This window comes from Gossypium raimondii, chromosome 11, assembly GCF_025698545.1.
Source record: "Gossypium raimondii isolate GPD5lz chromosome 11, ASM2569854v1, whole genome shotgun sequence".
NCBI lineage: Eukaryota > Viridiplantae > Streptophyta > Magnoliopsida > Malvales > Malvaceae > Gossypium > Gossypium raimondii.
This window is the reverse complement of record NC_068575.1, coordinates 5,927,798-5,942,052: the sequence shown is the minus strand read 5'-3', so window position 1 is coordinate 5,942,052 and position 14,255 is coordinate 5,927,798. Positions and strand designations below refer to the sequence as shown.

General features: G+C 30.0%; 2 protein-coding genes across 2 annotated transcripts; one reads left to right on the top strand and one right to left on the bottom strand.

Moving 5' to 3' along the window:
• Window positions 1–907: 907 nt before the first annotated feature.
• Window positions 908–2,625, bottom strand: LOC105761417 (UDP-glycosyltransferase 88F5). The gene has a single exon (XM_012579221.2). The coding sequence runs from the start codon at window positions 2,520–2,522 to the stop codon at window positions 1,104–1,106; it is 1,419 nt and encodes a 472-aa protein (XP_012434675.1). The 5' UTR covers window positions 2,523–2,625; the 3' UTR covers window positions 908–1,103.
• Window positions 2,626–10,040: 7,415 nt separating this feature from the next.
• LOC105761415 (receptor-like protein EIX2) lies at window positions 10,041–13,988 on the top strand. The gene is made up of 3 exons (XM_012579219.2): window positions 10,041–10,115; window positions 10,197–10,268; window positions 11,439–13,988. Exons 1-3 carry the CDS (start codon window positions 10,041–10,043, stop codon window positions 13,986–13,988), a joined length of 2,697 nt encoding a protein of 898 aa, XP_012434673.2.
• The last annotated feature ends 267 nt before the right edge of the window (window positions 13,989–14,255 follow it).

Below are 14,255 nucleotides of genomic sequence, written 5' to 3'. Positions count from 1 at the left end.
AAAATATTGAATATCAAGAGAAAAAAATTAATTTATCATTCCCTTATTAAAAAGGATAAACTGACATGAAATCATAATATCATACAATCCTTTTACCTTACAAAAAGTTCTATCCTTTGAACACGAAAAGAATAAAGCAGGTTGCTTTAGACTTGGTCAAAAGAAATCCAAAGGCAAAAGAGTGAAAAATGTGAAACGCCCATTTCTATATAACCTTATGAACTGAAATAAACAAGAAAATTTGTGTAAATTGAAGCAAACAGTGAGGTAAAAGAAATTGAGAGGAAAAACAAAAGAACTTACATGAAGAGGGGAGAGAGAAGGAGGAATTGAGAGACGCTGGCCCAAGGAGGAGTTTGAGGATAAAGAAAGAGCGCCACGCAACAATGGTTGCCATTGTTTTTGCCTTCTTCAATTGTTCTAATGAACACTTTACCATGTTTTATTTAACTGTCTTGCTCCGAGAGACTAAGTTAAAAAATTATTTTTAGGGTAAGTGAAATTTTAATTTTTAATAGTTTATATCTTTATAATTTTTAAAAAATTAAATTAATTTTTATAATTTTAGGATGGTCAAAGTATAATTTTATTTTTATTAATTTTAAATTTTAAATTTTTCCAAAAAATCAAAACAATAATTCTATTTTAGGGGCCGGGGCTGAGGCCCTATCAGCCTCCGGATTCGCCTTTGATTATTATTATTTATTTTAATTTTGTTGAATTATGAGTTATTATATTACATAATATGAGATGATTTTGTTGATTATTATGATTTTGTTGATTTATGGAATAACTTTTACTTTGAATTTATTTAATGAAAAATTGTATTTGTGAATATAATTGATAATTTTTTTATCTTAAAATTTATATGCTGTGAGATTTGAATTCATGCTACAATTTTAAAATATTGTTTATCACTTCAACCAAATCCTTATTTCATTATTATTTGTATATAAAATATTAAAAAAGAAGAAGAAGCTAGATATGGATACCTATACATACTAATACTAATATAAAAACAGTAGATCCATTAGTGACTGCCTTCCTCACACCACATCTAATGACCTTGTAAGAGACCAATAGAAGAAACACCGGCCTCAGCCTTACTTCCATAACTCAACCACCTTGGTAAGTGCTTTAGTAGAAGACCCTGATGGACCCATGGCAGCCAAGGCCTTCTCTTTCATCTTCCTGCTCTTTTCTCTAAGCTCCTCACCCTTCTCTGATTCCATCAACTCTCTCACTCGTTTCTCCAACTCAGTTCCACTCACAAACCCATCCCCCTCCATTTGCTCCACCGGAATAGCCATCTTCATATCCTCAACCAAAATGTTCCGGTTCAAGTGTTGCTCTGCATATAAAGGCCATGCAATCATAGGCACCCCAGCCATCACCGCTTCCAATACCGAGTTCCACCCACAGTGAGTCACAAAGCCACCAATTGAGTCCTTGTTCAACACTGCTACTTGTGGCGCAAATGACTTCACAACCAAACCCCTATCTCTGGTTCTCTCCATAAATCCTTCTGGTAAAAGACTGTCTAAATCCACATCAGGGTTATCTTCAGCTTGCTTAGCCTTTTCATGATTGGGTGGATCTTTTACAACCCATAAGAACCTTTGCCCACTATTTTCCAACCCTTTGGCTATTTCCTTAACTTGGGGAGGATAGAACGTCCCACGGCTTCCAAAACACAAGAACACTACGCTTTGACTCGGTTGCTTCTCTAGCCATGATAAACAATAGTCATTTTCAGCTTCATGTTTACTTGGGGAAATCAAAGGTCCAATGTAGAACGTTGGTGGAGTACTTGGAGCATCAAGAAGGCATAAACCATTAGCAATAGCCTTAATGGAAATGGGTTCAAGATCTTCAAAGGTGTTGACTATGATTCCATCTGATTGTTGAAGACTTGACATGAAGTACATACAATCATGATAAGCTGGATCATCTCTATCAAGTAAAGGTTCAGGCATGTGTACAGCTCTCAACGATGGGACACCCTCAAAATGGAAGACCATGTTGGGCAGATCTTTGAAGCTTCTTCCAAAGGTTTGTTTATCAAGCTTTGGGATTTGAAGGAAAGCAGCAAGGGTAGAAGCACCAGAGGTAAAGAAGTAAAAAGTAGGGATGTTAAGATCTTTTCCCATAGATAAAGCCGAAGTGCAGAAAATATCAATGATGAAAGCAGAGATTTTGTGAGATTTGGAGATTTGTTGAAGAGAATGGAGGACGTTGGGTGCATGAAGGCTTATGAAGTGGAAGGCAATGGCGGCACAGCTGCAGTTTTGAGATAGGTCAATGGAGATGGAAGGGAAGCGAAAGAAGGAGATAGATGGGAAGGCTTGGGAGACGGAATTGATGTAAGAGATGATGGTTGGGGTGTCCCAAAAGCCAGTGGTAAGGAGGATGGTGATGGAGTATCGGTTGTTGTAGTGGTGAAGGATGAGTTTGCCAAGCTCCACCATTGACACCACATGGCCCAATCCGGGCGATGGGTAAAGGACGATCGTCTCTTGCATTGTTTATTTTCTTTCTTTCTTTTTTTGAAGAGAGGTGTCTTGGAACAATGATGAAACAATAAATTTCTTGTGTATTTGTTGAAACAGACTTTTGTTGGTCTTTCATTTTCACCTAGTCATGTCTTATCACTACGACATGTTAATCTTTTTTGATAGGAAAAGGACAACTTAAATTTAAGAAATATCTAGTTGAAGACAACCTAGGAGGTTTGTGTTAATTTATGCTATTAGACCCTATGTTTTGTGTAAGCTGAAGACCTGTTTAATTTTATTCTTTTTACTTTTTTTACTTTTAGAATTTGAAAATTTTAATCCTAACCAAATGATAATTATTAAATTCATCAAGTTAAGTTTTGTTATTTTAAATTCAATATGTAAAACATATTATCACATGTGCAATACTATGTTATTTGTTATTTTCACATATTACACACCAAAAAAGTTAATAGATTTAACGATTATCGTTGACTAAAATTTTGAAATTCAAAAATATAATCACTAAGAATGATCCAATTAATGAATGTGGGCTAAATCTATAACTTTACGCATAAAATAGGGCAAAAACATCATTTTACCAAACAAATTTAACTATTATTATTGGGTTGGGATTAAAATTTGAAAATTCTAAAAGTACAAAAATTAAAATTGATCAAATTAAAATAGAGGTACTAAATTCACAATTTACACAAACTACAAGATCTCATAGCATAATTTGACTAAAAATCGTTACCCTTAAATAAAATAATTTATGAATATTTAAAATTTATTTTGATTATTTTAAAATAAAGTTGAAGATTATGTATGGCAAATACTTAATTAACAATAATTTAATTTATATTTATTTTAAATTATTGGTTTGAGACGATGACAAATAAAAACGATCATGGATCCAATCATGTTTGGATCGAGTCTCAATAAAATTTTAGACATGTTTTTTCTTTTACCCTAGATCGGATTCGGGTTTAGTGACAAATAATAATTCAACAAATAAATTAATAAAATTCAATTTTAATGAAAACATAGAAATCACTTGTTGTTGAATTTCTTAGACGCTAGTGATTTCATATAATGCGATTTCCCAAATCAATGACGAACGCCTCAACTTCTAATTTTATTTGAATGTTTAGTCCCTACAATTCAAATTTTTATAAATTAGTCCCTGATTTTCGAACCATTAAAATTTCACATTCTGTTTTCAGAATCTTAAATTCTCAAATCATATAAATAAGACCTAAAACTCATGTTTTGAATTTTTATAGTTTAATCCCTATAATTTCAAACGTCACAATTTTATGCTCAACTTTCCAAAATTTCACATCTCTAATCTATAGTTTAGTTGGGATAAATACCAAAACTATACATGAACTATTGTTTAATGTGCAATTGTATACATGAATTTTGATTTTGTGCAATTTTATACAAGAAATTTTGATTTGATCCAATTCTTGTAAATTATTAACACAATTATTGATATAACATCATTTTATGTTTATATATTGCACACATAAATAATTATATTTATCCAATATAAAAATAAATTGATGTATTTATTTCTTTAAATGTGCATGATTAAATCAAAATTAAAATTTTAAGTATACATTTAAACCACAATTAGAGCTTCATGTATATAATTATACCAAATTAAAGTTCATGTATACAATTGTACATTAAATCAAAGTTCACGTATAATTTTGAAATTTATCTCAGTTTAGTTGTTACATCAACTTTCTAGATTTTTTCAGTCATTGAGAGCTTAATAAGGTGAAGTTTTTTTTAAGGGTTTAATTGAGTTTTTTTTTTACTAAGAGCCTTTTCGACCCTTCAAGCTAAAAATTATAATGTTTTGGATTCAAATTCTATCATATATATGAAATTTCTAGATTTTATATAAAAAGGTAAAATTGCTTTCAAAATAATATCTATTGTTTTCTTAAGGGGGGCTTTTAATAACTTTAGGATTGAGTCGAGATTCAGTTGATGGGTGACATCAACTCAGACAAAATCTTAATTATAGTATAGATACCCAAACTTGGGTTTTTGGGTTAGGACGAAGAGAGGGAGGGTTGGTAGTAGGGGTGAGCAAAACTCGACTCAATTTAAAAAAACCCGAAAGAAATTTGAATTTCGAGTTAATCGAATTGAGTTATTCGATTTTTTCGAGTTGAGTTGAATTTTACAATTCAAATAATAAATTAGTGTAAATACCCTTTTGGTCCCGGTCAATTTTGAAAATAAGCAAATTGGTCTCTCAACTAAAATTACAAAAAAAAAATCAAATTGATTTTCAAAAATTCAAAATAATCTTTAAAATTAAAAATATTTCTAACAATTCCAAAATTCATATTTTTAAAATTATAGAAAAATTCTAAAGAATATATAAAGAAAATTTAAAAAATCTAAAATAATAATTTTAGGACCTAAACAAGTTAATTAATTATTCAAGTTTATCATATTAAAAGTATCTTCTTCTTTTTATTTTTCTTTGAAAAAGTTTTCAAATATATATGATTTAAATTTATATACTCTAACATGGAATTAGTTATACTGTACAAAAATTTTGATTTGACAAGTTTAATTTTTAATTTAACTCGAATAATTTCACTCAATTCGACTAAACTCGAATTACATTTCACTTGACTCGATTTGAAAAAATTTCAAATCTATTTAGGATGATAAAATAAGACTTGTCAACTTGATTAATTCGAACTTTTTTTCACTCGTCAACTTGATTTGATTGAACGCTCAACCTTAACTGATAGGGGCCTCAACTCCCTCCAATTTTTTAAAATTTCATTTAACCTCTTATAATAAATAGAAAAAATATATGAGAATTTATGTTTGACCCTTAAGGTATTTTTTAATAATGTAAAATTAAAGAGTTAATACTCACACACATGGTAGGATATACCCACACTACACACACATCATCTAAAAAGAGATGTCCAAATAAAACCTACCACTTGTTTTTGCAAAAACTCAAATATAAGTGGATTCTATGAATGAACATCCCTTGACCATCAAGCTAAACATGAACGTTATTATTATTATTATTATTTTTACTTTAGTTCCTTCTTGGTTTTAAAAATTTTAATTCAATTTGTGATAAATTTTGAGTGCTATTTCATCTGATCGCTTCTTACATTTGAGTGCATTATTATATAATTATGGCAAACAATATAATTAGTCATCCGATAATATAAATTTTCAATTTCATCGTAACGTTTTAGATCATTTTTATTTTGGTCACTTTACGTTAAATGGTTAATAGGAGTGAAGACATAATATTTTTCTAATTAGTATAATAATACATTTAGTTTTCAATATTTATACATTCTATCAATTTGATCCTTAAGCACTTATAATTAAGTTATTATTATATAATTATGAAAAAGTACAATATATAAATAATAATTTATATATATTATCAATGCAAAATATTTTTTAAGCGGCCTTATTAAATACAAAATTTATAGGCACGAGATTGAGAATGATTAAAGTTTCTGTAAATTTCTTTGCTGCCAATTAACATGGCAACTTTAGTGGTCTCAGCATCAAGCATTACTGAACTGTAACCTTAATCTCCTCAAAATCAGGTTCCTTAGCAAGCTTCATAACCTTCTTAATGACACTAATCTCTTAAAAGCAAAGAATTTAATTGAAGTCCAAATTTTAAAATAACTTTACTTATTAAAGTATAGTTTTTAGTAGAATCTGTCACGACCCATTGAGTGATTCTTTGTGTTTTTTTGCCACCACTTATGGGAATGTAACTCTCTAGCCACACTCTTTGTTTTAAATGATAAATCTCAATAAAATCCTTGTTCAAACCCAGCATGGACCTTCGTATTTTTTTCCTACTAGTATGGCTTCAACTACGAACTGCACAAATACGAAGAAGATCGCATGAGCTTTCCCATAAGGCTTGCTTTCTTAATTCTTCCACATCATTTGTTATATATTCTCCTTTCAATTAGAATTATAGGAAGGATTCAATTCCACACAAGTCCCTATGAAAGAAGTTTCGCACAAAAGCAAAGAGGATCGTAAGACTTAATTGTCAATTGGGATTAACTTTTAGACGTTGGAGTCAAATTTTTAAATTGAGCTTAATTTACTTTTAGAATTTACCTTTGGTTTTGGTTAAAATAAAATTCAAAATATAACAAATAAAAAAATCTTAATAAAAATAAAAATAAGATAAGGAGGGATTTTATTAATATATATTTGTAAAATTTTATTTAAAGCATTTGATTTTGTAGTTTGATTTGCTAAATGCATGCATCTATGAATATATATATATATATATATATATTATTAAAATCTTATGGGATTTTATTATTCGAGTATTCTTTCTTGATTGAGAAAAATTGGGAAACATTCTATATATATATATTTCTCAGAGTAAATCAACCAAATTTGTTTAAGCATTTGATTAATTATCGATGTAAAATATATTTGAAGTTGAAATTATTTATTTATGTTTTACATATTATTAAAACTAAGGAATTGGTTTAAATATACAAAAAGTTGAAAAGGTGGAAGCAATGGAGAGATGGAAAATAATTAAATGTCTGGCCCAAACGTGAATAATGCACTTAAAATAACTTTTCTTGTGTGAAATTAATGGTCCAAAAAGGTGGCCAAAATTGATGAAAAAGCAAATCAATGCATGAAAAACACGAATGTTACCAACTGCAACTCATCCTACCACATTCACCAACTCCGCCTTCCCAATCTACGTTCTGCTTCTAGTTTTACGGATGATACAATAATTTCAAACACCCAACAGTCTTCTTCAACAAATTGATGAACGATTTTTCTGGTTCTACAGATGTCCTAAAACGAGTTTAAGTTAGCAATTTATAGATATGGATAGTCTTGAGTAAAATTTTATGTCCATATTTCATGCTGGAACAAATATAAAATGTACTAATATCATACATAATCCAATTCAACTCATTAGCAATAATTAATATCTAATTAAAACTTAATTTGAAGTTATACATATATATGGGAGTGACGAGTAACACATTGGAACAGAAAATCGAGAATTTTTTTTCTCTTTGCTTGCCAAATATATGTAAAGAAAGAAATATTAAGGTAATAAATTAATTGTTGTACATTAAATCAAAGAGAAAATTGATCATTCTATTAAAAAGTTTATCCATATCTATTTTTGAAAACTAGTCATCGTACGTTAGCATGAAGTATACGTGACATGCCACAAGTAGCTGTCTGGTTATTTTGTTAGCTACATCAATTTTTAATAGTTGAAATAGATAAAAGAAATTTTAAAAAATTACCAGTTTGCTCTTTAATCTAGCATACGAAGACTAATTTACCCAAGTTTAAAGTAAAATGAATAAGATGCAATTCGACTTGGTGCTTGATTGACTCGTGACATTAACCTAATCAAAAAATTAAATAATAATAATATAATTTGGGTGGAGTTTTGATTGAAGTGAAATGGACCAAGAATTTAGAAATCTATAGATGCCAAATACTATAAATATAATTTGTGATTCAATCCCAAAAACAGTACTGATGTTAGCTGTATTGTTTTCTTATTAATCATGATATTTTGGTGATAAAGTTATAGGAAATATAATATATTGATCTTTAATTAATTTACTTGGAAATTTGGGATAATGACCAAAAGCAAGAGAACAGAAGTGCATCAAAATTCAAAAGCAAGGGTCCCCACTCAAACCTCCATGATTTTCGTTACTCGTTTCCCACTTCTTTTTATCTGTATTCAGTGACTTCCAACTCATTTCCTCATAGTCTGAATGATTACATGCTTAAAGGATATTGTGCCAATTTCTTCAACTATCACTAATTTTGCTGAACCATTTCCGATTCTTTCATTTCATTAATTTGAGTTTTACAGTAGTATTATAGGGTATAGTAAAAAAAATAAAAATAATTATATAAAAAATGTGATATTTATTAAATTCTTAATTCACTTGTGAAATTTAAAATTCTACTGAAAGTGTATCAAATAATTACCATTTACATATTAAAAATATTAAGTTGTTTATATTTAAAAAAATTAAATATCCAGTTGAAAATAATATGAGCAAACCTGAAACATGTTTAGGTTAACTATTTATAAATATGAGATCATCTTAGGCAAAGTTTTATACACATATTTTGTGTTGGACTAAACTTAGGTAAATATAAAGTGTACTATATCATATATAAACCTCTAATTATATAGACTTAATTATAACCAATATCTAATTTAAAATTTAATTTGAAGATATATAGTATTTATATATCTAAATATGGAAGCAGATAGGAACACATTAATTGGAGCAGGAAAGAATAAATAAAGTTAAGAAGGATTTAAATACATACTCGTATTTATATTATTAAACTATTCATATTTTATATTATAAAATATTTATCTTTAAATATTTATAAATTGTAATATATATTTAGTATTAAAATATTAATATAAAATTTTCAATAAAATATAAGAATACTACTTAAATTTTAAAATTATTTATCAAAACAAAATTATAATATTAAATAACTTTATTAAATTGATGAATTATATTAATAATTTTTACATGATTAAATATAAATATGTGTGCTTAATTATATTGAAAATTATAATATTTAATATTAACATTTTTAAATATTTTAAAATTAAAACTAAAATTTTATTATTAAAGTAATAATATCTAAATTTATTTAAGTTAATTTTATATAAAAATCAAGTTAATAGTAAGGATCCATTTTTCAAAAAGTGATTTACACTTTAAGGGAGATTAGCAAGTCATTTTCATTCATCAAGCTATTTCTGAAAAGACAAATAAAGAAAATGAAGAAAATATTTATCGCAAGTCATTTTTCATGAAATATTTCTACGAAAAATATTCTCTATATTTTCTTGTAGTTGTTTCATAAAAATATTTTGGTAAGTGAAAATGACAAACAAGCCATGTGGAGAAACACATAAAACTGGTAAACAAACTCTAAAATATCATTTATCCTATTTTGATCATTTTAAATTTTTTAAAATTTGATCACTTTCGTTGAAATAATCGTTAAAATTAAACATTGTAGTTAAATTAATTTATTTTTCAATAATGGGTTGTTGATATGACATATTAGCCCATTAGATAATAACATGTAACACTTTTTCGTTGACTTTTGTGTAAAGTTGATATGAAAACATATTTTAAATAAATAAAAACTTAAAATTAAAATATAAGGAATTAAAATTAAAAAATTAAACTTAAAATAAACTTTTCCAACATCGATGGAGATGCTAACTGTAGCAGGGAAGAAGTGGAGATGACTTCATGGCTGTTTCCCGACCCGAACCATAAAGCTCATGAAAGTCCGGAAATGACCATGAGGATCTGTGTTTGGATCTAGATTACAAGCATGAGGATCCGAAAATGGAAACCCAAGACCAAGAGCAGAACAACTCTGGAAGTAATAGAGTCGTCCCCTGTCTAAAGCAACACCACCCAAGCTCTGATGGTCAACGATCACTGCTTCAACATGGACTTCACTACACCCAAACCCTTCCCTTATGGCTACAACTGCAACTACAACCCTCACTGTCTTAGCTACAGCGTAAGCAAGCAAAAGCAGCTACTTGGTTGAGTTGGTTCTTCCATAAGTCAAGCTTGAATCCTTCATTTATTGTTTTTGCAGGCAACATTGTCGTCTTTCTATGTTGGGGTGGTATCTGATGGTGGTAGTGACATTGAAGTCGAAGGTGATGCGGTAATATGTATGGATTCGATAAAAAAAATCCTATATTTGAATCAAACAAAATGTTTTTGACAAATTATAAAGAGTTGTCTATACTTTAATCAAAAGTTAATAAAAAAAGGTCGTGTTATTATTCAATGGGTTAATATGCTATGACAGGAACATGTAAGTGAAAAATAAATTATTTAAAAATATATAACTAATTTGTGGAATTTTAAAACTGGTTAATTTCTACATTAAATAGAGAAAAGGGGAAAAATTTGAGTAAAATGAAACAAAAAAATTTAAAGAGTTAAATAAAGTAGAGTGAAGGATAAATTGATTTATTTTCAATAAATGTTTAAGGTCCCAAGAAATGATTATGCAAGTTTGAAGTAGTATTGATTTTCAAAATTTTAGTTAGTAATAGCCAAACATATAGAAAAATTATCTTATATAAATTTCATGTCTACCATCTATAAGTTGAGTGATAAAACGTAAATTTATTAATAATTTAATAATTTTAAATGTAATTTACCTTTAACAAAATTATAGTTGTTAAGTAACTAACGTTGGATGCCAAATATTTTAAAATTTTAAAAATTAAAATTACGAGAAAATATAAAAAGTAAACTCTTAAAATTTAGAAATAAAATTTTGTATAATTTACTTTAAAATTTTAAAGTATTCATTAGAATGAGCTCAATGACTAATTTTTATACGTTCTATAATTTCATTAACTTGATAAGCCGTGTATAATTTACTTTAAATATAATAGTTTTAGATTTTTATTATAATTGATTTAATATTATTTTATGCATGAAAAATTAAGGGACCGTGGCATCCATTTTGTTTGACTGAACTTTATTTCTTTAATATAATATTCGCAATTCATATTACATTTTGTGGGAAATTTAAATACAATTAATTAGAAATTTCCCTTGACTATTATCAATTAAATGCATTTTGTTGGAAGAAACTTCCTTGCGCTTCATGTATGTGCGCAATATTTTTGTGTTTTAGCTAAGCTTAGTCTATATATTTTGAGTTGTGAGCAATGGCAATTGCAACCATGACTACTCCTCTTCCTATTTCCTTATTCCCTTTTCTTCTTCTTATTCCCGCTATCTGTTTTACCATTTGTCATGCCAATTCCAACCTACTTTGCATTCAAAGTGAGAGAGAAGCTCTTTGAAATTCAAGAATGATCTTATTGATCCTTCAAACAGGTTATCTTCTTGGGTTGAAGGAGGGGATTGCTGTAAATGGGTTGGTGTCGTCTGCCATAACTCAACAGGCCACGTCAACCAACTGCACTTGGTTTCGCCCCCTTTTTCACCTTCAGCCCTAGGAGGCAAAATAAATCCTTCACTGCTGGAGTTGAAGCATCTCAGTTCCCTGGACTTGAGCTATAACATTTTTAGCAGCATACATATCCCGAAATTTTTGGGTATGCTGGATAGCTTGACATATCTTAACCTCGCTTGTACACAATTCCAGGGAGTAATTCCTCATAACCTGGGGAATCTTTCAAAGTTGCAGTATCTTGATCTTCGAGGTAATGGAGTGAGCAATATTGAAGCAACAAGTCTTCAATGGGTTTCTGGACTTTCTTCCTTGCAGTACCTTGATTTGAGCTATGCGAATCTTTCTAAAGCAACTGATTGGCTACAGGTAACATTCAAACATCCTTCTTTGTTAGAGTTGCACTTGTCATATTGTGGTTTAGAGGGCCCATCTCCGATTATTGTCAATTCTTTGGAAGGCCCAATTCCAGATTACTCTGGGAACATGTCGTTTCTTGAAGTTCTTGATCTTAGTTTAAACCATCTCCGAGTTCTTGATCTTTCTTATAATGGAATTAAGCAAGACATAGCAGAAATCCTACAAAGTTTGTCTAGATGTTGTCTGGATTCCTTAAAGTCATTGTATATGGCAGACAACAATCTTTTTGGCCATTTAACTGATCAACTTGGGCACTTTAAAAACCTAGCTCACTTGTCCCTTGCTCGAAACAAAATTTCTGGTCCCATTCCATCATCGATAGGGGAGTTATCATCTTTGAAGTTCTTTGATGTTTCAGAAAATCAATTAAATGGTACTTTTCCTCTATGTTTTGGACAACTGGAAAGTTTGGAAACTCTGGATTTTGGGTATAATCTATTGGAAGGCGTTGTATTAGAAACCCATTTTTCTAGGCTCTCGAGATTGACAACTCTGAAGGCATCACAAAATAGGCTTAGATTTGAACCAAACCCAAGCTGGATCCCCCCATTTCAATGTGAAATTATTGAATTGAGTCACTGGCATCTTGGGTCAAAGTTTCCCCAGTGGTTGAAGTTCCAAAATAAGTTGTCTGTGTTAGATATTTCTGATGCAGGAATTTCAGATGTAATGCCTACTTGGTTTTTGAACTTACCCACTCAATTTGAAAAATTAAATCTCTCCTTTAATCAACTTACTGGAGAGATTTCAAATTTGAACGTGACAGACACTATTGACTTGAGTTCAAACCGCTTTACAGGTCCATTGCCCAGAGTACTTTCATCTTTAAGAATTTTGTTTTTGTCAAATAATTCATTTTCAGGGTCCCTTTCCGAATTCATTTGTAATCCTTCAATCAGCGACATGATAGTTCTTTTCATTGATACAAATCTACTCATTGGAGAAATTCCAGATTGTTGGATTCAGTGGAGATATTTAGGTTATTTAAATTTAGAAAATAACAATTTGACAGGGAATATCCCATTTACTTTCGGATTTAGAAATCTTTTTATGTTAAACCTTCGAAACAATAGCATGTTTGGAGAATTTTCATCCATAATGCAGAGTTTTGTGAGTTTGATTATGCTTGATCTTAGTGAAAATCATTTCAGTGGAAGTGTACCAGCATGGATTGGTGATAAGCTCTCAAGCCTTGTGATTCTAAGCCTTCGATCAAATAACTTTGATGGTCATATTCCTCAAAAAATTTGTGATCTTCAAGTTCTTCAGATTTTGGACCTCGCCCATAACAACATTTCAGGCACTATTCCAAAATGTTTCAATAATTTAGGTGCAATGGCCACAAAACAAAAAGGCTATAATAAAGTTTTTACGCCGGAGATCTATGATTTCCCATTTTACTTTACAGAATTATTGGTGTTGAAAGGACGAGAGGATGAATATGGTCACACACTAGGACTTGTTACTAGTATAGACCTTTCAGCTAACAGTTTCATAGGAGAGATCCCCAAAGAAATTGGTAGTCTTGTTGGACTATTGTCTTTAAATTTTTCACGAAATTTCCTGACGGGACGTATACCAGACAACATTGGCAACATGGAGTTAATGGAATCTCTTGATTTGTCCATGAATCGGCTAAATGGTGAAATCCCTCCAAGTTTCTCCAAATTGAATTTCTTGAATCACTTCAATGTGTCGTACAACAACTTGACAGGACAAATCCCAACAAGCACTCAGCTTCAAAGCTTTGAAAACTTGTCTTATGTGGGAAATCATCTTTGCGGACCTCCTCTCACTAAGAATTGCACCTCGAAAGGTATTCTAACTGATGCTACAAATAATTTAAGTAGCAGCGACGGAAATAAAGTGAATTGGCTTTATGTCAGCATAGTTCTTGGCTTTGTAATGGGATTTTGGGGTGTAGTGGCTCCCTTGTTTTTCTTTAGGTCTTGGAGGATCGCATACTATCAAAAGCTGGACCATATATATGGTAAATTGTATGTGTTTTGGGCTACTATGGGTATGTAGTTTAATGGGAAAAAGCCTGTATAATTAAGTTTTGTGTGTGTTTTGATGGGAAAAAGGAATGTTGCAATTAAGCTTTATGTTGATATGAATGAGGATTGTGGACGGTAGGTTCAGGTGTATGGGGTGAGTCTATTGGCTCAGGTGTAGTAGTTTGTCCCCTCTTTATAAGGGGTTTTGTTTTGTAACTTTTTCGTTAATGAATTTTTTTTTTTCAAAGAAAATTAGTAATTGTTTAAAAATTTGTAATTATTTATGGATGTATGGTGG